This window comes from Amblyomma mixtum, chromosome 4 (assembly GCF_055824585.1).
Source record: "Amblyomma mixtum isolate Tamu chromosome 4, ASM5582458v1, whole genome shotgun sequence".
Taxonomy (NCBI): domain Eukaryota; kingdom Metazoa; phylum Arthropoda; class Arachnida; order Ixodida; family Ixodidae; genus Amblyomma; species Amblyomma mixtum.
The window spans coordinates 156,320,812-156,344,672 of record NC_143015.1 but is presented as its reverse complement, the minus strand read 5'-3'; the positions used below and the strand labels follow the sequence as shown (position 1 = coordinate 156,344,672).

The 23,861-nt window shown below is 44.4% G+C and overlaps 1 protein-coding gene across 2 annotated transcripts in view; it reads left to right on the top strand.

Moving 5' to 3' along the window:
- Positions 1-826: 826 nt before the first annotated feature.
- Positions 827-23,861, top strand: part of Pex23 (tectonin beta-propeller repeat-containing peroxin 23) — a 75,339-nt gene continuing 52,304 nt past the window's right edge. Inside the window, exons 1-8 of one of the 2 annotated variants that reach the window (XM_089541012.1) lie at positions 827-912; positions 7,696-7,987; positions 10,756-10,938; positions 12,313-12,435; positions 13,400-13,522; positions 14,955-15,135; positions 17,111-17,211; positions 18,826-18,945. In XM_089541012.1, the coding sequence (XP_089397138.1) occupies positions 7,763-7,987; positions 10,756-10,938; positions 12,313-12,435; positions 13,400-13,522; positions 14,955-15,135; positions 17,111-17,211; positions 18,826-18,945 (1,056 nt within the window). In that variant the 5' untranslated portion in view covers positions 827-912; positions 7,696-7,762. The other variant, XM_089541013.1, reaches the window with a different exon arrangement.

The following is a 23,861-nucleotide window of genomic DNA, read 5'->3' as shown; positions in this document are numbered from 1 at the left end:
CTGCTCACCGGATAGTGAGGCCTGCCCATCGTGGCAGGTGGCAGTTAAGTTAATGATTGGTCACCCGGGAAGAACAACCTTGGCCGCAAAATGCCCACCGCTGGGAGCACCCCGCCATTCACGATTAATGTCAAAAGCAGAGCTGGCGTTTGAATAAAAAGTTCGGGAATCGACGAAAGATAAACATCACATTGTTTTCATTTCTCCGTTCTTGTTGCGCAATGAAGAAGCTTTCTCTCCATCGTAGAGGTCGGCGCAATCAGCGTAACCCTTATGATCCAAAATGGCGTCTCCCGATCGAACAGTGGATGTCCCCACAATGAATTCTGCTGCATCGAGGCAATCGGGGCGCCCTACTGACCGAAAACTGGCACTGAGTAGAGGAAAGACGCAGCACTGCCTCAGTTCTCAGTGGACACCTCAAGCGCGCCGTCAGGAAAGGGATGAAGGAGGTAATAAAAGAAGAGAGAGAAAGAGGCGCCGAGGGAGTCTGAAATTATTTTGACCAGTATGGTGACATGGTGACAAGCATGGGGTTCTTTAAAGAGCCTTTTGCGTTTCGCATCCATCGGAACGCTGGCGGCGAACCCGCATTCGCAGGCTCAGCACCTACATGCGCACGACCCTATGCGCACTGAATCGAAATCGAAAATGTCTCGGTTGCTTTTATCAGGCGGCAGACATTTTAACAGATATCCATTTTACTCTGTTAGTGCATGATGATGCAAGGAAGCTACTTCGAAAGATATGGCGAGCGAGATTTTCTTGCTCGCATGCTTGTCAAAGGTTCGTAGATTTCCCAAAAGTCCCATCGCCACCAATATCAACATTCATCAGTTTTGTTTTGTTTTAGTATTGGCGTGAAAACAGCTGTCCGTCGCGCCTGAAAGTACCTCAGAGCAACATTTCTGGGTAAGTTTCGCTTTTCCCGGCTGCACGTGCTTTCACGATTACTTTTTCCTCAATTCAGGGCGCTCCTTCCAAGCTCCGACTCTTTCCGAAGTTCTCAGCTGGGTTTCGCATTGCGATCTCGTTTCCGCGGGTGCGCACTCGATAGTGTTGTTGCTGCGTTTCAATCACGTGCAGTTTTCTTCCAAGGCGAAGTTAACAATGCCTCTGCGGTTCCGTTTCGTCGAGTACCGTCCTTTCGCTGATCGCCAACTTATCTCAAGCTCGCATGCCGCATGTAGGATCATGTAGGAGAAGGCTCTTGGCGCTGTGGTCATTTTCTTGCGCGCTTTTATCGACGGCTTGCCGCGTTCTCTGCTTTGATCAGCATGGTTTCTGTTAGATCATTGCTCTTAGCTGAGGCAACAACGTCTTAGCTGACGCAGCATAAGTGCGCGTCTTGGCGATGCAGCGCTGACAGGAGCGTTTTGGTAAGATTTCCTGAGGATAGTGTAATGCGGGATCACCTGTCACCCTTGACTGATAAAAGTGTGTGCTCTCGCGTTGCTCGGCAGGCGTTGGTTTTTCTGCAAAGAGTCGTCCGTCTTGCTTTCAAGAGTCCTGCATGTTAAGGGGCGGGCGTGTACAGTGTGCTTTACGTGTTGCCGGAGTGGTGCGTTGTTTTCATACACTTTGTGCATGCTGCTGTGTCGCTCGGATATCGCAAACTTGGATAAACCTTGGCCTCCCGACGCACACCGCTGCTGTCCGAGCTTTCCTGTTAACCTGGATGCAGTATTTTAAGAGAAAAAGTGCGGTTACCCCGGCTCGTTGTCACGCCGTGTATTGTTTAGAAATTTTACTTGCTGCATTCTTGCCTAATGTAATTAGAAAGAACTGCGCTCATACAGCTAGAACTGATCGAGACATGAACTTGTTTGAAGTTGGAACACTTTGCGAGCGTTTATTAATTATGTTTGCAAGAAGTGGGGTGATAAAAATTTTTACCTAGAGTGGTCTGTGATCATGTAATAACGTAATGGCTTAATGTGGGATTTGAATGAACTTGCTGATTTCAAGGACTGTCGAATCTTGGGCGTGAGCTTCACGTTCATGATCTATGTGTCGTGTTTGTTCGTTTTTCAGCTCATTGTCAGTGTCCACTTGTGCTTCATTTTATGAGCTGTACAAGGTTCTATATATCGCCTTAATGCACCTCGGCGGTTTTGTTCTACCATTGTATTTGCTTACCATGATTTATGGTATTTCTTTTCATGTTGTCGTCTTTGTTTTCTGTGCCACTTTTGATGTTCTTCCGGCAGTATGTGTAGCACACTAACTGCTATGCATATACGCTTCTGTGACGAACTGTCTCTTCCCCTGAGAGAACACACTGTTCTTTTTTTCTGTACATCATTGCAACAACTTGAAACTTAGAATCTCCGTCCTGACGTTTGCAAAATTTGCAAATGTGTCTACTGACGCTTTGTTAATCGATTACAGTTGTTGAAATCATAGTTTATGCCAACTGGATGAATTAGAACAAAATAATGTTTCAATGGATGGGATCAACTAGGTAGCTGGGTGCCTTCGTTTTTTTTTTTTTTCGTTGTGATTCAGTTGTCAATTGCAGGGCTTGTGCTGTTAATTTTTGTCTTATGAAATGCTGACAAATATTGAAGCCTACATTTGAAGTGCTGTGAATTGCTGTGACGTGAATAAAAAAATCATTTTCCTCTTTGTCGGTTGCATATCAGCTGTGAAGATTTATGCTGCTAATTTACATTTTGTGCCCCTTGAGCCCGTTGATATTTCATCATATTGTTTTTAAACATACGTTTTGTTGATTGGTTTTGGTAGGTGCCATGCTGCATTTGTGTGAGATGTGCTTGAAGTGAGTTTCAGTGGTCACTTTGGAAATTCTAAGAAAAATGAGTTGTGCAGTGGTGACTGACTTTACATAAAAGCTTAAGGAATCGGCCAAAATATTGATTTGTCATCTACCATATTCTCTGCCTTTGACCTTTGTTGCCTTTCATGCATAAAAATCTGGCTCACTGGCGAGAAATTTCCAGTGAATGACAATTTCAATGCCGCAGCCAGCACATACTTAGATGTGATCGAGAAGAACAATCTTTTGAAACAAAATTAAACCCATGACAATGGCTCAATAAAAATGTTATTCTGCTCTTGACCAGGGAATAGAGAGTTTGGCACCTTGCCAGAGTGGGTGCCTCTAAGCAGAGGCGAAATGTGATGATGCCCATGTGACAAGATATGGGAGCCCATTAAATAACCTGATATGGTTGTCTAACATGCCCATTCTTATTGTACCGCCTGTTCCGTATTTATCTGTCCGTGTTAGAAAAAATTATCCTGCACAAACTACTGGACTGTATGCGCTGAAACGCCGACTACAAGGTAGCTTATGATAGTCTTCGTCTTTCGATATGTAATTTAACATCTAAACTTGCCTACATTTTCAGGAATCGGTGAAAAACTGCATTCGGCTTCGGCAGAACTTTTCGTCCAGGTGAGCAAAGAAGCCAGTCTGACAGACTGCGCCATCTGGCGAGCGGTGTTAATTTCAAGGAGCAGACGACACGCACATCCCAAGAAACCGCGCGAGGTGCGCATTCCAGCCCCAAGCCGTGACATCGGTTGCCTCACCGCTCGCCAGATGGCGCAACCTGTCAAAGTGGCTTCTTTGCTCGCTTGGACGGAAAGTTCTGCCGCAGCTAAATGCAGTTTTTCGCCGATTCCCGAAAATGCCGGCAATTTTAGGTGTTAAATTACTTATCGAAAGACGAAGACCATCATAAGGTACCTTGTAGTCGGCGTTTTGAGCCCGTATAGTTCAGTAGGTTGCGCAGCGGAATTTTTCGTAACAGGGACAGATAAATACGGAACACGCGGTATACACTGAAACTATTACACTTGAGAACCTAATGATACAAAAATTTTTATGAAATGAAAATACAAAAATTTGAAAACTACGTGACCCTTGTCAAGAAACACGATTAATATTATAATAGAATTGCGTGCAACTTCTATATTGGTTGCTTGGTTTATGGGGTTTAACGTCCCATAGCGACTAAGGCTAGGAGAGACGCCGTAGTGGAGGGCTCCATATATTGTTTACTAGACGTGTTAACTACCTTTGTAATCAGCCATATTTGAATGATGAAAACAGCACTAGAAATGGTATTAAGAACAAACAAAGACAGAACTGCAGTGCCTGTCCTGTCCTCATTACTCTTTGTATTATTTTTTTACGTTATTTTTGTTGTTCAAGTTGGCTGACCAACTGTTTCCGTAATTTGCATCCACCGTCATGAGTTGATGGAGCGGCACTTTGCAAATTAATTTAATTTCTTACCATCCAGGGTACATAGCTTGATATTTAATGGTGCCATGTTTAAACTGTGTGCTCATAATTAAGCTGCGTATAGTGTGTACTTTGGTTTAAGCTCATAGTTTTTCAGTTTCTTTGGCCGTGTGCCGTTGCACTGAAAAACTATGAGCTTAAATCAAGAATACCAACTAGCCCAAGAACTAACTCTAATGAAGTGTATTTTGGGCTGTGTGCAAAGGTCTCAATGAAATTAAGCTTGTTCGCTAGCACTGCGTCCCATAAACTTTTGACTGCGGCTGTACCTTGTTTTCATAAACAACCTTTTGTTCACTTATGGGCATTTTTCATTTCATTTCATGTATTGAAGCCTTAAGGGCCCGTGGGCATTACATAAGGCGGGGTCAAGAACAGTGTGTAACAACATATGATACCAGCTCAACAAAAACAAAAAAAGCAAAGAAACGAAACAAAGCAAAAAAAAACCATGAAAGGAGACAGTAACACAGGATCAGATTTTGATAAAGCCGAATACATCACGTAAGACACAGGTGACTCGCTAATTCAGTGCGGAAAATTGCTCGATCTGTGCAAGAAGCAATATTATCAGGCAAGGCATTCCATCGGGCATCTGGAAAGAATGAATCATTCATAGCTGACGTGCGGCCTTTCATGGGAGCTATGGGATGACTGTGGTTTAGGCGAGGGGATATTCTTGATGGCGGCTGTAGCAAAGGATGCCTGTTAAAGGGGCTGCGAAACACTGCTTGGGGGTATACCGGCTATACTTCAGTTGGGTTGTTTATGTCACACAGATGCTGACTTAAAAAGAATTACAGGAATCGATGCACAGGAACGGGAGTTATTCAGTGAAGAAATTTCAAAATACAAGCAAACAAAACGCTGCCCTCAACTAGATTTTGGCGGGGCTTCCCACTCCTATTTCGCTCTCCCAATGACGGCACGTGGGGCAACCAATCAAAACAGCCAGCCAGAGCACGTCGCAGAAGTTTGTACTGCATGGTTGCCTGCTCTCTGTAACTCCTTCTTGCTGAGGCTAGCAGCGTCGTTTCCATGCCAGAGCGCCCCTGGTGGTGTATTTTTATTTTACTTGCTTTGCAGGGCTTTTATCTAAGACAAACAAGCTGTTTTTGTTGATCTAATATAAAACGCAGACAGGTGACAAAATGTGTCTCTATTTATTCACACAATTTGCAGTATATTTACTGTTTGTCCGATCATCAAGCTCGCGCCAGGTGATGTCATATCCGCTGCTAAAAACCCACCACTGTGTGGCGACACCATCAGAGCCATGAAGTTGTTTTTGGGAGGACATTAAAATATTAAAAAACGGAATATATGCGGTATTACCGACGCTAATAGCACCATTATAACTCACTGTATGCAATCAACAGGCAAAACAGTTGACTAAAATTGTGTTTCTGGGCCCCTTTAATAGGGCGGTAGAAAAAGGAATGAAGGAGGCATAGGCATGAGAGACTTGGGAGGGAAAGGGCTCGTTTTAGTGCAGTGACACTACTATCACGCGAGTACTGTGACATGATAAACCGCACAGCTCGATTTTGAACGGCTTCTAATTCATTTGTAAGGTATGCTTGTGAAGGGTGCCAGATGGATGAAGCTTATTCAAGCTTTGGGCGTACGTATGTCTGATAAGCTAGTTGTCTGATTTCAGGTGGTGCTGATGTTAGGTTCCGTCGCAGATAACCAAGAGTGCGTGAGGCATGGGAGCATATTGAATTAATATGAGTGACCCATGATAAGGATGATGTCAGGTGAACGCCAAGGTATTTGTAAGAGGAAGTTCGGGCAATGGGAGTTGAATTAATATGGTATGTGCAGTTAATAGAGGTTTGTTTACGAGAAAAGGACATGAGTTGGCATTTGTCTAGGTTAAGTGGCATGTGCCATTTTTCACGCCATGATGCAATTGTGTCTATATCATTTTGTAGCTTAATGGTTTCTTCAGGGGCATGGATGATGTTATAAACAACGCAGTCATCCGCGAAAAGTTGAAGTTTGGTTCTTGTGTTAGATGGGAGATCATTTATGTAGATTAAGAATAACAACGGTGATAATCCTGCGACCTGAGGGACACCTGATGTGACGTCAGTATGCGATGAGCTGCAACAGTTGGCGAATGTAAATTGCACGCGCCCTTTCAGAAAGTGCTCGAGCCAGATAAGTAACGTTTGCGGGATTCCAAGTAAAGCAAGTTTAGCTAGCAGATGATTATGCGGAACACAGTCGAATAAAAGTCGAGAAATATGGCATCAATTTGTAGGTGATTGTCCATGTACTGAAGGATGTCGGGAGTGAATTCTGCGAGCTGTGTTTCGCATGATAGTAGCTTTCGAAAGCCATGTTGGTGCGGGTAAAAGTAATTTAGTGATTTAAGATGAGCGATTAAATTTGATGCTATTATGTGCTCAAGGAGTTTGGATGGCATGCTGGTGAGCGAAATTGGTCGATAGTTGTTTGATTTTGACCGATCGCCTGATATGTAAATAGGTATTATTTTTGCTTTCTTCCAATCATGAGGAACTTCGCCGGTACTGAGGGAATGTGAGAACAACAGGTATAGTATTTTACTTGATATTGTGATAGTATTGTTTAAAGAGACACTGAGGAGAAATTGAAGTTGGCTTGTATCGACAGAATACCAGCTCCTGATTACAAAAACGCCACTCATACTGACAACAAAGCTCTTGTAACGTAGAAAAGAGCAAGAACCAAAATACAGGTATCGCCGCCACAGGCCAAACTCGCAAGTACAAGCGTGATGAGATCATAGGCCAAAACAGTGTTGCTAGAACCAATGGTTCTAGCAACACTAGGACACTAGAAGCTACGAATCACTGAGGCGCAACCAACGCATGCGCAAATCTTCTTGACATCGCCGGATGGCGCCACGTACACGGCAGCTACGCGCGCGCCTGCAGCATCGGGACCAATCAGCGCCTGCTGACCGGCAGACCGGCGGTAGGCGGGCTCCCGGTATTCCGCTAACGGTAACAGGATCCATCGTAACGCTGGCAAAACGCCGGTGCAAACGTAAACGAAGCGACGGTAGCGACGGCCGCAATAGCCGATAGATGCCTTCAACGTGCGGCTGGCGGCAGCTTTCTTTTCGGCTGCTGCTAGGCCGCACTGCTGGCCGCCAGAAATCACGGAGTCTGCGTTACGTCATGTGTACGTCATGTTTCACGTCACTTAGTCCTGTATCGTCATAGGAGAATCCCAAGTTTGAATCAGAGCGGCGGGAAAAACTTTTTCAACTTCTAATCCAAATTTCTTAGAAATAAATGCGTCTTTCGCTGCAGGCCGAGTGGCAACAAAGCCATGACATGCCGGACTATAGGATTTTGCTTTAAAAAAATTATTGATAGAGCTCTCCTCACTGTCACTTTAACATTTTGGTGCTAATTTTGTAGAACCCTGCTCTGGTCTTGCCATGGACAAGACCTGACTGGCTGAGCGTGCGACTGCAAGCCCGACACCATGCCGGCGTCGAATCTGTGGGCGGTGGACAGCACCGGGAGGGTGCACACTCTGTCCACCGTGGGCACCAGGTGGCAGGAGCTGCCCTACTCTGGTGTTGACCTGAAGCGGGTGTCGGCGCTGCCCACCTGTGCCTGGGGTATCGGCAGCGGACACCAGGTGTACATGTACCTGCCCCAGAGTGATGTGCCCATCCGGGTTGCTGAAGTGACCTACGAGAACCAGGTCAGAACAATGCCTGCGGTTGAGTTAGCATCAGGAGAGTGAAATGGAGACGTGAGGCTATATTTTGTCGTGTCGTATTGTTTTCCTTTATTTTGGTCCTATATCATTCGTTATGGCTGTATGTTGACGTGGGCTGTCATTCACGGCACTAATGATAGTCAACCAAAAGAAAGGAAAGCAAAATGAAACATTAAAGGTGCACTGAAGAGGATTCTGAACATGTCTTTTTGCCGCGGGAACTCGATCCACACGTTCCTAGCATTCTTAGAAACAGTGACTTATTGCCCTGTGAGGCCGATTTCCCCAATTAAAACGAATTAACGTCCGGCTCCCGCCTTTTTTTTTTTAATTCTGCCTCGTATGGTGGGCGGAGTCGACCAACGCGTGGAGCGCCTTTCACCCAGTCCCGTGGAGGCTTCGCTTTCGCTTTATTTTGTTTTTTAGGTTTCCATGAATAAATAGTTTCATTCGCAGATAATATAGCCGCAAAATAAGCCCAAAGAAATAAAAATACGCGCGGACTATTTGCTACTACGGACTACTACGTATTACTCCGCCGATGGCAGAGCGGCAAGCCGCCACGGGACTGGGTGAAAGGCGCTCCACGCGTTGGTCGACTCCGCCCACCGTACGAGGCAGAATTAAAAGAAAAAGGCGGGAGCCGGACGTTAATTCGATTTAATTGAGGAAATCGGCCACACAGGGCAGTAAATCGCAGTTTCTAAGAAAGCTCGGTACGTGTAGATCGAGTTCCCGCGGCAAAAAGACAAGTTCAGATTCCTCTTCAGTGCACCTTTAAAAATTATGCTGCAAACTACTGGTATCTTCAATTGAGTGGTGGGAGGCAATGCTGACCAGCGATCATATCGAGGACCAAAGAGCCGTCATAAAACAGGTCCGTCTGACTGCTCAACTCAGTGGAGCCCTGGAATGAAGACCCCACCCGCAAGCCTCTAGAAGCATTCCCCTGATTTTAGTCATTAAAGTTTACCTACCTCCCTACATTATTAAAAGTTCCTACGTAGCCAGTGCTCTTATTTTATTCAGGTTTTATGCTTATTTTTGTTTTACAGCACTCGCTGTTGTAGCGAAGTTTCCGCTAATTCCTTTTTAGTTTGTGTGCTGTGGTACTTGGACCTGAAGTTGGTGCTGTAAGCGTTCACTAGGGCCAGATTTGTTATTATTATGATCATTACTATTCATAATATAACTTTGATTGGTCTGGCTGAAAACACGATTTCTGGTTCTACAGTTCAATACAACTTAACTTTGCAGTGAAGCTCTGCGCACATTCAGGACCGCCACACAGAATTCCTCCGTGGCAAAATAGTATCCGTTGTTGGAACTTTTTGTTGTTATCTAAAGAAGAAGCGAATCACAAGGTGACATTATGAACTCAAGAATTTCGATGCCTCTGTCGTAATTGATATAGTCAAACATTGAAAAGTTGATTTAGTTCATGGTTGTGGTTGGTGAGCGGAGAAACACAGGGCGCTGTGGACTGTGGCCCATTGTTAGCAGCTGTTTTTTTTTTTTAAGTTGTATCCTTTATCTTACAGAATTTGGGAAAAAACATGCATCAACACAAGTACGCTTCAATGTAACCAACTACATCTAAACAAATCGGGAAATTGTAATCTTTAAGATAGTAGGGGCTCTTGTACAACACAATTTAAAAATAAGCTGTAGGTTTTTTAGAGTTGGCCGCCATGGTTTTTTTTTATTTTTACAATACAACACACAACACAAGTATACAACAGTTGTATTCTACCGGTACTCACCTACGGGGCAGAAACGTGGAGGCTAACAAAGAGGGTTCAGCTTAAGTTAAGGACAACGCAGCGAGATATGGAAAGAAAACTCTTAGGTGTAATTGTTAAGAGACCGGAAGCAGGCCGAGTGGGTGAGGGAACAAACGCGGGTTAATGACGTCCTAGTCGAAATCGAGAGGAATTAATGGGTTTGGGCAGGGCATGTAATGCGAAGGCAGGATAACCGCTGGTCCTTGAGGGTAATGGAGTGGATTCCAAGAGAAGGCAAGCGTAGCAGGGGGCGGCAGAAAGTTAGGTGGGCGGATGAGATTAAGAAGTTTGCGGGGATACAGTGGCGGCAGCTGGCGAGGGACAGGGTTAATTGGAGAGACATGGGAGAGGCCTTTGCCCTATAGTGGGAGGGGTCAGGCTGATGATGATGATGATTGTTCACTTTGAAGGGCTGAGGCAGCACACGTTGTCATCGTCATCATCGTCATCATTGGTGGCAAAACTTGAAAATTGGAATAGGCTGAAGCGTTAGGTGGTGGTGACGACACGGCGGGACAGACTCCGCTGTAGCTAAAAGTTGGCGAGGACATTGGTATAATATCTACCCATAATTGAATTCAATTCAATTCAATTTCATTTATTTTCCAGAAAATTCTGGCGGCTGCCTGGACTAAAAGCTGTAGGTATACAGCTTGACGAGGCCCAGGCAGCCGTTACAAGGCATAGGAGCAGACTTTGTTGAGAACATTGACATATACACACACAAAAAAAAATAAAAACGAACACACAGTCAGGTTACAGTTTTCACAAAACAGGACATCCAGAAAGCACAAAATCATCAATAAATTACAATAAATTACATCAATTACAATAATAAAGGGGTAAGCCCCACATCCAATCCAGTTTATGTTCAAAAGGAGGAATAAATGAATGGGATACAAACATGCACTGTACCACTGATAATTAAACCATCCTCGCTTCTCTTCCCGACTTCAATGCCTGCAGCGCTGGAACCCAAAAGAAGGGTTCTGTTCCCGGCTGCTGCCCACAGACCGGCCTTCCTGGAGCAGTAAAGATGGGCTGGTGTCCCGGTACAAGGACGAAATCCACCTGCCTTCTTCTGGCTGGCAGTGGGAAGGACGCTGGTACCTCGAGGACAACATGGATGGCCACTTCCTTGGAAACGAGGTGTGTGGGAATGTTTACTTCTTTGTGCGTGAGAGCTGAGCTCTGTTTGTGGGTGTTTCTTAGTGGTTTTCTTTCGCGGTGGTGTCATTAGAGGAAGAACACTCGGAGAGAAAGAAATGAATTAGGTACAAGGGCAGTTGAATTATTTTGCCTTAAAACAAAAAAGATTGCGTAAATGATCCAAAGGATAAATATAAGGTAAAGTTTTTTGAAAGACTGTATCAAGTGCTTACTTCTTAATTTTATAACGCCCGCCGCGGTGGCTCAGTGGTTTGGGCGCTCGGCTGCTGACCCAAAAGACGCGGGTTCGATCCTGGCCACGATGGTTGAATTTTGACGAAGGCGAAATTCTAGAGGCCCGTGTACTGTGCGATGTCAATGTTAAAGAACCCCAGGTGGTTGAAATTTCCAGAGCCCTCCACTACGGCATCCCTCATAGCCTGAGTCACTTTGGTACATTAAACCCCCATAAACTTCTAATTTTATGAGAGCTGACTGGAACAGCCTTCCTCTTGATGTCTTTTTTTTATTTGTTTTGTTCTGGTCTGTACTGTTTGGGATTTCTTTTGAGTGTTCTGAATCTTGGTCTTGGTTGAAGCTAATGTATGTATGCATGTATGTGTAATGCGAAGGCAAGATAACCGCTGGTCCTTGAGGGTAACGGAGTGGATTCCAAGAGAAGGCAAACATAGCAGGGGGCTGCAGAAAGTTAGGTGGGCGGATGAGATTAAGTTCGCAAGGATACGGTGGCCGCAACTGGCAAAGGACGGGGTTAATTGGAGACATGGGAGAGGCCTTTGCCCTGCAGTGGGCGTAGTCGGAATGATGATGATGATGAATGTATATAGGTTATATATAAACGTAGAAACAAAGGGAGACTAAGTTAATTGTGCTTTAAATTTCTTACTTTGTAGTAAGCCTGTATGAAATTCTGCACATTCTACTCAGTGCACTCTGGCCGTGGAGTTTAACGAATTCGTATCACCCTGAAATTTTGATCAGCTGTGATGAAATCATTGAGATATTACTATTGGGGCAAGTTTTCCCCTGGCCTTGTGCTCGGCAGCCAAGGAGTGAAATGCTGGGGAAGAAAAAAAGGGTCGTCGACCCTACCTAATCATGCACACCACAAGACACCCAGGTGAAAATCTTTCCCAGCTCAACTGGTTTATGGTACAATTCCCAGCTGGTTCCAGTTGGAACCAACTGGTGGAACCAGCTGGGAATTGTTCCATAAACCATTTGGGCTGGGAAAGATTTCATGGTGCTCTTTGGCCAGGTTGCCCTTGCCTCATTCAAATGATTAAATCAGCAGTCTTCATCTCCACTTGACAAACTGTGCCTATTCTTTCTCTCTGCTTTGCCTGTGTCCAGGGCTGGACCTACTGTGTGGACTTCCCCTTCACGTACACACCAGAGAAGCGGTGGAACTCGATGGTTCGACGGCGGAAATGGGTTCGGTATCGCCGCTACGTTGCCACGGACCGCTGGGCGGAAGTGAGTTCTTCCCTTCACTTGTTCTTGACTTTGATCCTCATAGTTATTGTTGTTTTATTGTTTTCGCTAATGGGCTGAAACGGCAGAACCAGTCACAGTAGCTCTATTAGAGTCACACCAAGTCAAAGTTTGATCATGAGTTCATACTCAGTAGAATAAGCTGTACAACACAAAATTAGACGTTCTGATTGGGCTTTGGAGCTTTCATTTGCATTTGAAGTGCGCTATTAGCAAGAAAGCCCCTAAAAACATCTCAGGTGCTTCCTTGAACTGCCGTATATACTTGCTTGAACTACTTTGTTTAAAAATGTGCGTGTTGTGGTGACGAGGGGTAGAATACTGATTGCTTGTCCAAGCCACGACAGTGGCTCAGTGGTTATGGTGCTCTGGTGCTCGGCTGCTGACCCAAAATATATGGGTTCGATCCTGGCTGCGGCGGTCTAATTTCGATGGAGGCGGAACGCAAAAGGCACCCCTGTGCTATGGGATGTCAGGGCAGGTTAAAGATCCTCAGGTGATCAAAATTATTCGGAGAGGTCAGAGGTCTCCACTACTCACTATAGCACCTCTTTCTCTCTTTCATCTTTCACTCCCACCTTCTTCTCTTCCCTTATGGCTCGGCTCAGGTGTCCACTGAGATATGTGAGACAGATACTGTGCCATTTCCTTTCCTCAAAAACCAATTTACCAATTTTAAATTCTAGAGGCCCGTGTACTGTGCGATGTCAGTGCACGTTAAAGAACCCCAGGTGGTCGAAATTTCCGGAGCCCTCCACTACGGCGTCTCTCATAGCCTGAATCGCTTTGGGACTTTAAACCCCCATAGGCCACTATAAGCTTTTGCACTCTTCCAGACTTCAGTAAATATAATTCTGCAGTCTCTTTAATACCATCTCAAGATAAAATCAGTATTTATAGAATAATTTGCAAATGCATTTGAATGTGTTTATTATTGTTTTTGCAGATAGAAGGTATTCACTCAGATCCGGTCCTTGAGCCTGTGGTGGACGTCTCCATAGGTGGAATTGAGATTCCTGGTGGGGACTGTGAACACATTGCCGTCTGGGTCATCACTGTTCTTGGCAGAGTGAGTGCTGAATGAATTGCTGAATTCAGTTGCCTGAATTGTTGAATCTGATTTGATCGCTTTTGTCAGTTCTGTTGGCAAGATACTATTGTATGCTCTTTTTTGAGGGACACAGGTAAGCTGCTGTTCATGACATGAGTGTACAGAATACTCTTTAAATGCACTCCATCCTGTTCTACTGGCAGTAGTCACCTGCCATCTTTGTCCTGTACCAAATATGACCATGGTTCACATGAAAGTTTTTTACATCTCATTTCTACATCACTGTACACCACTGTGCGCAGAACAGAACGGGACCTCAAGTAGCAGCTAAATCTTCACACTGATTGGAAGATCATTGTTTCAGTCATCGATTTAGAGGATTATCTGCCCAGAAACCCACCCTTCACATACGAGGGGGTACCCAAAAGAAACCGGACTTATTTTTGTTTGAACTTATTTGTTCACGTTTTAAGCACAGACCTTCAATCTCCTTCAAAGTATTCCCCACTTGCAATGATATGCTTGTCGAATCTTTCATTCCATTTTTCAAAACATTGTTTAAATTCATCTTTTGTGATGCTTGACAGTGCCTCCGTCGTTTTTTTCTTCACCTCAGCAACATCAGCGAAATGCTTTCCATTCACTTATTTTTTCATTCTAGGAAACAAAGAAAGTAGCACGGGGCAAGGTCGGGAGAGTATGAGGGTTGAGGAATAGGGGTCATGTCGTTTTTGGTCCAAAATTGTCGCAGAGACAGGGCTGTGTGAGCAGGGGCATTGCCATGATGGAAAAACCAGTCACCCGACCGCCACAAATCTGGCCGCTTCCACCGCACACTGTTGCCCAATCTTTTCAAAACATCCAAGTAGAAAGCCTGGCTAACTGTCTGACCCTGCGGAACAAATTCTCAATGGACGACTCCTCCCATGTCGAAAAAACAAATCAGCATTGTTTTGAGGTTTGGTTTCACCTGACGAGCTTTCTTGAGGCGACGTGAATTTGAAGTTGTCCATTTGCATGATTGTTGCTTTGATTCAGGATTCGATTCAGGAACACTTGAGTTGTCCCCAGAGCATCGTCCTTGTACGTCTTTCTTAATATTTCAAGAGTTTCCATTCAACTTTTTCCGAGCAAAAATCAGAATTTCACCGGCGCACGCTGTTCACGAAAATCAGCCATTGCAAAAACGACATTAACACACAACAGTCGTCACTCTAAAACTCTGCCTAAACTAGTCTGACCTCCTTCGACGACGGCACTCGGCATACTGACTCTGGAATGTTCGTTCTATGCGCTCCTAGTGGCAAAACGCGGCACCACAGAAGCTTTGCCGACCAAGAAATTTAGTCCGGTTTCTTTTGTGTACCCCCTCGTAATAGTATCTCTTTCGTGGTACCTTTGAGGTGCTGATAAATAGATGAACACCGTCTGCTTTTGCTGTGTGTCCCAGGTGCTCTTCCGTGAGGGCGTCACGAGACTGTGTCCCGAGGGCACGTCGTGGACTCCCGTGCCAGTCCCCGAGAACTCCGAGGTCAGCCAGGTGTCGGTTGGTCGGACTGGCCTTACCTGGGCGGTAGCCTGGAACGGCAACGCACTCGTTCGCCTCGGTGTGTCGCGCAGCAACTCCATTGGTGAGTGCTGCAGCATGCATTTGACTTTCTTGGTGGCCTGTTTGACTGCCTTTTTACCACTTGTCTAGATTGTGTGAGCATGATCATTAGTGTCCCTCATCTAAGCGTAGTTATATCTCGTTATGAGAAGATGTGTACACTCTGAAATGTAAAGTTTATGGATGATAGGTTCATTGGTCTTAAAGGGACAGTGAGGAGGGCACTATTAAAATTTTTTTTATAGCAAAATCCTATAGTCCGGCATGTCATGGCTTTGTTGCCACTTGGCCGGCAGCGAAAGATGCGTTTATTTCTAAGAAATTTGGATTCGAAGTTGAAAAAGTTTTTCCAGCCGCTCTGATTCAAACTTGGGATTCTCCTATGACGACACAGGACTAAGTGACGTGAAACATGACGTGCACATGACGTAACGCAGACTCCGTGATTTCTGGCGGCCAGCAGTGCGGCCTAGCAGCAGCCGAAAAGAACGCTACCGCCGGCGGCACGTTGAAGGCATCTATCGGCTATTGTGGCCGTCGCTACAGTCGCTTCGATTACGTTTGCACTGGCGTTTTGCCAGCGTTACGATGGATCTCGTTCTCGAAGCCTTCAACGAAGTTCTCGCAAATAGACACTTTAGCATACCGTGTACCTTGTTACCGCTAGCGGAACACCGGGAGCCGGTGAGCAGGCGCTGATTGGTCCCGATGCTTCAGGCACGCGCGTAGCTGCCGGGCTCGTGGCGCCATCTGGCAACGTCAAGGAGATTTGCGCATGCATTGGCTGCGCCTCAGGGATTTGAGCCTTCTCGGGTCCTAGAGTTGTTAGAACCTTTGGTTCTAGCAACACTGCTTTGTCCTATGACGTCAGCACGCTTGTACTTGCGAGTTTGGCCTGTGGCGGTGATACCTGTATTTTGGTTCTTGCTCTTTTCTATGTTACAAGAGCTTTGTTGTCAGTATGAGTGGCGTTTTTGTAATCAGGAGCTGGTATTCTGTCGATACAAGCCAACTTCAATTTCTCCTCAGTGTCCCTTTAAAGCCCTCATTTAAGTCCAGGTATGGGGTTGGTGGCAAGATAAGGCATGACAACTGCTGGTCCTTGTTAAGGGCAACGGAGTGGATTCCAAGAGAAGGCTGGGTTACAACATCCGCCTTCAATTTTAGAAGACGATCGTTTACAGGATGCGAGGCGTATGTTCAGAAAATAAACTTGCATGTCTCTTTCAAGCGTCTTATACCCGTGCCACACGCGTGCAAGAAATGGCAGTAAATGCTTAAGGCCTTAAGTTTGTTAATGCCATTATTTTCGGAGTTGGTGCTACATGTCCACATTTAATGCCATTATCGAAAGTGAGGATGATCATAACGCTTGCAAGGCAGTCAAAAGTTTCATCTTAATGTAAACAGTGCTAATGAGCACAATATATCGGGAATGTCATTCAAATATAATGTAAAAATGATTTTCCAGGAAATACGGTTGTTCCTGCTTTATAAGTCGAAAAAGTAGCCATAAACTCGCATGTCGGCACACAAGTCGAGAGTACTTGTCAAAAAGGCTGGTTAAAATGGCGCTCACTCTTAGATTCTTCATCTGACAAAGTTACGAATTAACCATTCGCTGCTGGTTAGGAAGTTGTTATTCATGCTTTTCTGTGTGTGGAATGGGAACGAGAGTACGCACTGCACGGGCGAATGAGTTGTGGTGAACTCAGTAGGCTGCGAATGGCAGTAAGGCTAATGACATTAAATGTATGCGTGTGGCACCTCACGAATGCCATTAAAACTTAAGGCGGTAAGCACTTAATGGCATTAAATCTGGCCGTGTGGCATGGGCATTAGGCTTCCCACGGAATTTCTCAGGTTCTTTATTCTGCATCCGTGCAGTTTGGATTTTTTCACTGCAGAAAGTTTGGGCCCTTAGAGATCACTAAGGGGGGGGTTTGTTCTGCAGTGGGCATAATCCAGGTGATGATGATGACACTTATCTCTCCCAGGAACTGAGTGGACTGAAGTGAGCGCTCCTGATCCCGAGGAAAAACTGCTGCAAGTCGCTGTCGGACAGCACATGGTGTGGGCTGTTGGTAGAAACGGAACGGTCAGTTGCTAGCACTTCCTTGAGCGAGGTACTTTGAAGTTAGTGTAGCATATCTTCCACTTTTCTCATAGATGTGCCTTCAGATATATATATCTTCGTTGCCAAGCTTGATGCAAACATCCGTTTGACCACATCTTAGTGACCGCACCAGTGCTTTGCTGCTTTCATGCTTTTGCGTGGCCAGTAAATTGACTGGATCTCTTAATTTGCATTAATTTAAATTACTTGCATGCGGTTGTTCTGTGGCCATGCATTTCATTAGTTCAGTTTGTCATTTGCTCGCGCATGCTTTAAAGCTTGTATTGTGGCTGCAAATCTAATTCATGAACCTTTTTCTCTTGAAATTGGTGGTTATTTACTGTGTACGGTCTGTGGAAAGATTTGGTCACATGGGAGAGTTTGCGTTGAGGAAAATTAAGAAATCAGTTGAAGTGGTATCATCAGTTGGTATCATCAGTTGGTGTCATCATTTGTTGTTCTACAGCGTAACGGCATGAGGCTACAGGAAGAAAAGGGATGAGGTAGAACGCTGATTGTATGCTTCTGATTGTATTTCACGTTGTGTGCTTCTACTGTGCATTGCTTTTGCTTTAAGAATAAACTAAAATTCTCAAACTTGATTCCGTGGAACCTTTGTGTTCCTTGGAGTACGTTTGGGTTGCCCAAGCACCTAAATTATTTTTTGTTTGATCAGGCTGCTACTAGTCATTGCAGACTGTTTTACTGTACAGCCAGTCACTATTGATTACAATTGGTCATCCTTCCGAGTGACCTGTGTGTCTGCGTGGTTTTCTTCTTTGCATGCGTGTTACGGAAGAAGTGATGGAATACAAATTAGATAAGGTTCCCTACATTTTGAAAGCCAGTGGGGTTTCCAGAGGCTAAGAAGATTAAAGGTGCACTGAAGAGGAATCTGAAGTCGTCTTTTTGCCGCGGAAACTCGATCTACACGTTCCTAGCATTCTTAGAAACTGCGACTTATTGCCCGGTGTGGCCGATTTCCCCAATTAAATCGAATTAACGTCCGGCTCCCGCCTTTTTTTTTTTAATTCTGCCTCGTACGGTGGGCGGAGTAGACCGACGCGTGGAGTGCCTTTCACCCAGTCCCGTGGCGGCTTGCCGCTCTGCCATCGGCGGAGTAATACGTAGTAGTCCGTAGAAGCAAATAGTCCGCGCGTATTTTTATTTCTGCGGGCTTATTTTGCGGTTATATTATCTGCAAATGAAACTATTTATTCACGGAAACCTAAAAAACAAAATGAAGCGAAAGCAAAGCCTCCACGGAGCTGTCTGAAAGGCACTCCCCGCGTCGGTCGACTCCGCCCACCGTACGAGGCAGAACTCAAAAAGAAGGCGGGAGCCGGACGTTAATTCGATTTAATTAGGGAAATCGGCCACACAGGGCAATAAGTCGCAGTTTCTAAGAATGCTCGGAACGTGCAGAATGAGTTCCCGCGGCAAAAAGACGAGTTCAGATTCCTCTTCAGTGCACCTTTAAGAACCCCTGGTTTATGGATTAATGTCTCAAATGTTGCCTTTGTCAACCACTCATGTTGCATAACCTGTTGCAAATGCAAGTTTGTTTTGATTCATGCTCTTTCAACACCCGCACAGGTTTGGTTTCGGAAAGGCATACGCAGTGAAGATCTCGGCTGTCGAGCGTCCGTCACCGGCTCTGGCTGGGTGAGGATGATTGGCACCATGGCCATGATCAGTGTCGGCCCCAATGACCAGGTGAGGTCTGGTGTCATCATTGCTCATCCCATCTGTCTCAGTAGAGTTAAGGGGGGATGAGGGGATCGAAGGCAACTTTTCCATTTTTCAACTTAAGGGGGGATGGAATTTGGCTGACTGGCTTAAAACAGCATCAAACAATCAGATATAAAGTTTCACAATGATAGCTGTTGTAGTTTCCCTTTTAGCATTGTTTATATGTTGTCCCCATGTTGCTCGCTTGTGGAAAGCCTAGCATGACAAAAAAACAAGCTGCAGGTCTGTAAATGCCTTTAATATTTACTAAGAAGCGTGGTGTAAATCAAGGCTCTCTTAAATTTTTTTAAAAATTTCTCTGCCCTTTTTTATAAAGGACACAGTATGCACCTTCTTTTATGTTTAGAATGTATCATGCTCTAATTACCATGCAATAAAAACATGCGAGCCTAAATGGTAAATCTGAGACTGTCATGACGTAGACCACATTTCAGTGATCACAACAAAACAAATGGGGTAAAAATCCATGCACCGATTGCTGTGCTATGCTTTCCATGAACAAGGTATTAAGCTCAAAACAAACTTTCGAGAAAACATGCCTGAAAGTTCTAAGCTAGCACACACTGTCTATGTGTAGATGCCAACAAATATATTTATTTGGAGCGCTTAAAGTTTATTTTTGGGTGAAATATTTCAGTGCAACATAGAAACAGTGTTGGAGATGCCAAAAAGTGTACTTTTCAAAAATCGACTTTTTTCACAATTTTTGCGATCTGATCCCCACATCCCCCCTTAAGGACCCACCCTTTTATTATAACACATAGTGTGTTGTGTGGTTAATCCCTTGGGGTTTCACTTGCCAACCTAAGGGTTGTGTAGTCATATGCGGACAGCTTTAAAGTGAGGATATTGTTTGCTTGAAAGAAATTGCAGGCCTCTGTAATGCTTTCATAGGCAGCAGGAACAAGCGTGTATGTGACGATGGAAAGAGAAAAAAGAAATTGAATAATGGCAACTTGAGCAGCCTGCCTAATCATGTTGTGTGAACTAATTATCTGGTTATGAAGTTTCTTTAGAACACTGGCCTTTTAGACTAGTGATAGAAGATCCAATATATTTTATTACTTTGAGACCAGTGCTCTTGTAAAGCTTACACTGCTTTTATTACCAGGAAAACCAGGAGATTTCAGATTGTTCTTGCTGACTTAATCAAAATCATGACATAAAACATATTTTCTTTAATGCAGAGTTGTTTTGAAATTGTAAAGTATGAGGTCACTGCTTTTGATTATAAAAGCTCATTACAGTTAATTTTGATGAAGGGAAATTTTGCGCTTTGGATAATTTTAGCAGTGTAGGTGCATAGAGAAACAACTTGTTTCCTCTTCAGAAAACTTTTTAGTTGAATAAATAATTTATGCTGGTCCAGGACTTTAACGTAGGGTGTCAAACCGGGGCAGCCTCTCTACCCATTGAGCGTACTACTGTACCCATTGAGCGACCCATTTAGCTAATGAGCAGACCAGCAGTTGGCAATGTGAGAGTGAACCAATCAATATTTAAAGCAGTGGTCGGTTAACTCTTTCCTTACCGCACCTGTTAAAATCGTTCAATTTGTTGAAGAATGGCGTGAAATAGCCCATTTTACGCGGTCTAGGCAGCTTCTGGAAAAATAACGCCATTCAATATGGTGCAGAATAAATGTGCTTCTGTTTTGGATGGCATTTTTCATTGTCCGAATGAGGCAGAATTTTTAAACTCATGAAATATGTCAACTTCTCACGAAACATGTCAACACACAGCGATCAGGGAAAGCATGGCGTCCAAGATAACGTCCTCGTCTCACACAGAGCATGCTCAGCAACGATGGTGTTTTCACCATTCTTCAGCATTTGTGCTTGACTTTGTAGATGCAAGCGATAGCTCTGTGCAAAATGATTTGTTTAATTTTCACTTGGACAGAGATGGTTGTTCTGTTCAGACTGAACTATAAACAAGCCGCCGCAGTGGCTCAGTGGTTATGGCGTTCGACTGCTGACCCGAAAGATGCGGGTTCAATCCCTGCCGTGACGGTGTAGTTTTGATGGAGGCGAAAATCTGGAGGCCCGTGTACTGTGCGTTTTCAGTGCATGTTAAAGGGGCTGCGAAACACTGCCTGGGGTAACACCGGCTATACTTAAGGTGGGTTCTTTATGTCACACAGATGCTGACTTAAAAAGAATTACAGAAATCGATGCACAGGAACGGGAGTTATTCAGTGAAGAAATTTCAAAATACAAGCAAACAAAACGCTGCCCTCAACTCGATTTTGGCGGGGCTTCCCACTCCTATTTCGCTCTCCCAATGACGGCACCTGGCGCAACCAATAAAAACAGCCAGCCAGAGCACGTCGCGGAAGTTTGTACTCCATGGTTGTCTGCTCTCTGTGAGACTGGCAGCGTTGTTTCCATGCCAGAGCGCCTCTGGTGGTGTATTTTTATTTTACTTGCTTTGCAGGGCTTTTATCTAAAACCAACAAATTGTTTTTGTTGATCTAATATAAAACGCAGACAGGTGACAAAATGTGTCTCTATTTATTCACGCAATTTGCAGTATATTTACTGTTTGTCCGGTCATCAAGCTCGCGCCAGGTGATGTCATATCCGCTGCTAAAAACCCGCCACTGTGTGGCGACACCATCACAGCCATGAAGTTGTTTTTTTTTGGAGGACTTTAAAATATTAAAAAACGGAATATACGCGGTATTACCGACGCTAATAGCACCATTATAACTCACTGTATGCAATCAACATGCAAAACAGTTAACTAAGATTGTGTTTCTGGGCCCCTTTAAAGAACCCCAGGTGGTTGAAATTTCCGGAGCCTTTCACTACGGCGTCCCTCATAGCCCGAGTTGAGTCGCTTTGGGACTTTAAATCCCCATAAGCTAAACTGAACTATCGACAGGTGCCCATCTGTAACTTTTCTCTTTATGGTGTTTTCCAAACGTCTCTGAAGGTACTGGGCCCATTCTGAATGATTCTGTGCCACCAGCAATGTAGCAGGTCAAAATGCGGACCGGGATTGACCTTGACACTGCACTGTGTAGGAGCCCAAAGAGCTTCACATGGGCAGTTGCTTTTTATTACTGATTTTAAAGTTAGCCTGAAAAGTGCTGTAACTTTGAATAATCATTTCTGACAGCAGTGCATGAACATATGTTGTAGAATGTTTACCGTATTTTCCGGTGTATAAGACGCGGTTTTTTTTAAAAAAATCTTGTTGGTGCGTCCTATACAAGGGTGCGTCTTATATGCGAATTTTCCGTTTTTTTTTTTTTTTTTGCGAGTTCAGAAATGACTCGGGTTCATGTTCAAGCTTTTTCCACCGAAAAAATATTACTACCAATAATGCGGTTGTAACATGGTTAATACTTCAATACGGAGACCGCCGTGCGCAACTTTTTTAGGTGAACTTTATCATGAAACAGCGGGGTTGACCCCTTCCGGGATCTTAAACACGCGGCCGTTTCGGAGGCCCCAAGCAAAGGTAATGTGAAATGCCAAAAGATGGCGACAGTCGCGCTTCTCGCCATTGTCAAGACAAGCCAAGAGAAGCCGATGTTTTTTTTTTTAGTCACCTTTTGCAAGTACGTAGTGCGAAGAGAATGCTTCAGACGTGTTGCCTTTTCGATAGCGCATCCGAAGATGAAGACTTTGAAGGTTTTATGTAAAAATAAATTGTTATGGACATAAAGAGAGTTCTTTCGCTTTTTTTTTGTGCTAAAACGTGGGCTGGTATGGCGTGAGTGTTGCCTTTTTCGATCACTTAGCGTTGCTTAAGAACTTCTCACACGGACGGTGTATTTTGCGATGGTCGCATAAGCATGTTTAATTAAGCCTCACTATCCTAACTGGGTAAATTGGGGTGCGTCTTATACACGGGTGCGTCTTATATACCAATTTTTTCAATGACAGCCTGCATATATGGCGGGTGCGTCTTATACAAGGGTGCGTCTTGTACATCGGAAAATACGGTACTCGTTTGTTTTATGACGGAGTTTATTTATTAATTTTCTTAATTTGGTTCGAGTGTCTCAAATTCAAAGACTTTCCTCGGGAGCAATACATGTCCTTTTTTTTTGTTTCTTTCGGTCGTTAAAAGAGACCCCTTTTACCTAGAGCATAATGTGTAGTAAAGGAAAATGTTGGCGAAATTTATGGGTGAATAATTATTTTACGCACACCACCCTAAAATTGCCTGTTTTCCCAGCTAACCCCAACAGTGTAAACTCTGTGGTTGTATAATACAACATTTTAGGCGAGTTGTAATGCTCCCATTGGTAAATGACGGAGCAGTTTTGAATTCTGCTGCTGATTTCCTTTGTGTGCATGTGCGATGGCGCACATACATGGTCTGTTCTGAAAGTAGTAGGACTCATTTTTTTAAACAAAATTTATTCAAGAGAATAGTACAAACGATTACAATTTTTCAAGGTAGCACCCTTCCGCACCTACACGCTGCTGCCAATGAGTTTTACAGTTTTCGTACGCCTCCAGGAACGCCTGGACCGGAATGCTGTTTAGCTCCCTCGTCACGGCCTGTTAAACCACCTCTACCGATCCGTGATGTTTCCCCTCGAGCGTCGATTTTATTCTCGGGAATAGAAAAAAGTCTGGCAGGGCCAAGTCGAGGCTGTAGGGGGGCTGAGGCAGCATTGCCGCCTTGTGCTGGGCAAAAAATCGGGGTCCTCATTCACATGATGAAGAAGATCCTACCGGTTGGCCGTTTACTCCTCTGACAACACTCCCGGCACCAACTTCACGCGCGCTTTCCTTATGGATAAGTTTTCGGGTTTGAGGAATGCTCAAGTCATCAGCAATCATTCTGATACTCATTCTACGATCACTGTTAAGTATATGCTTCACTCGCTAGACATTTTCGTTGGTCTTGCTGGTCGA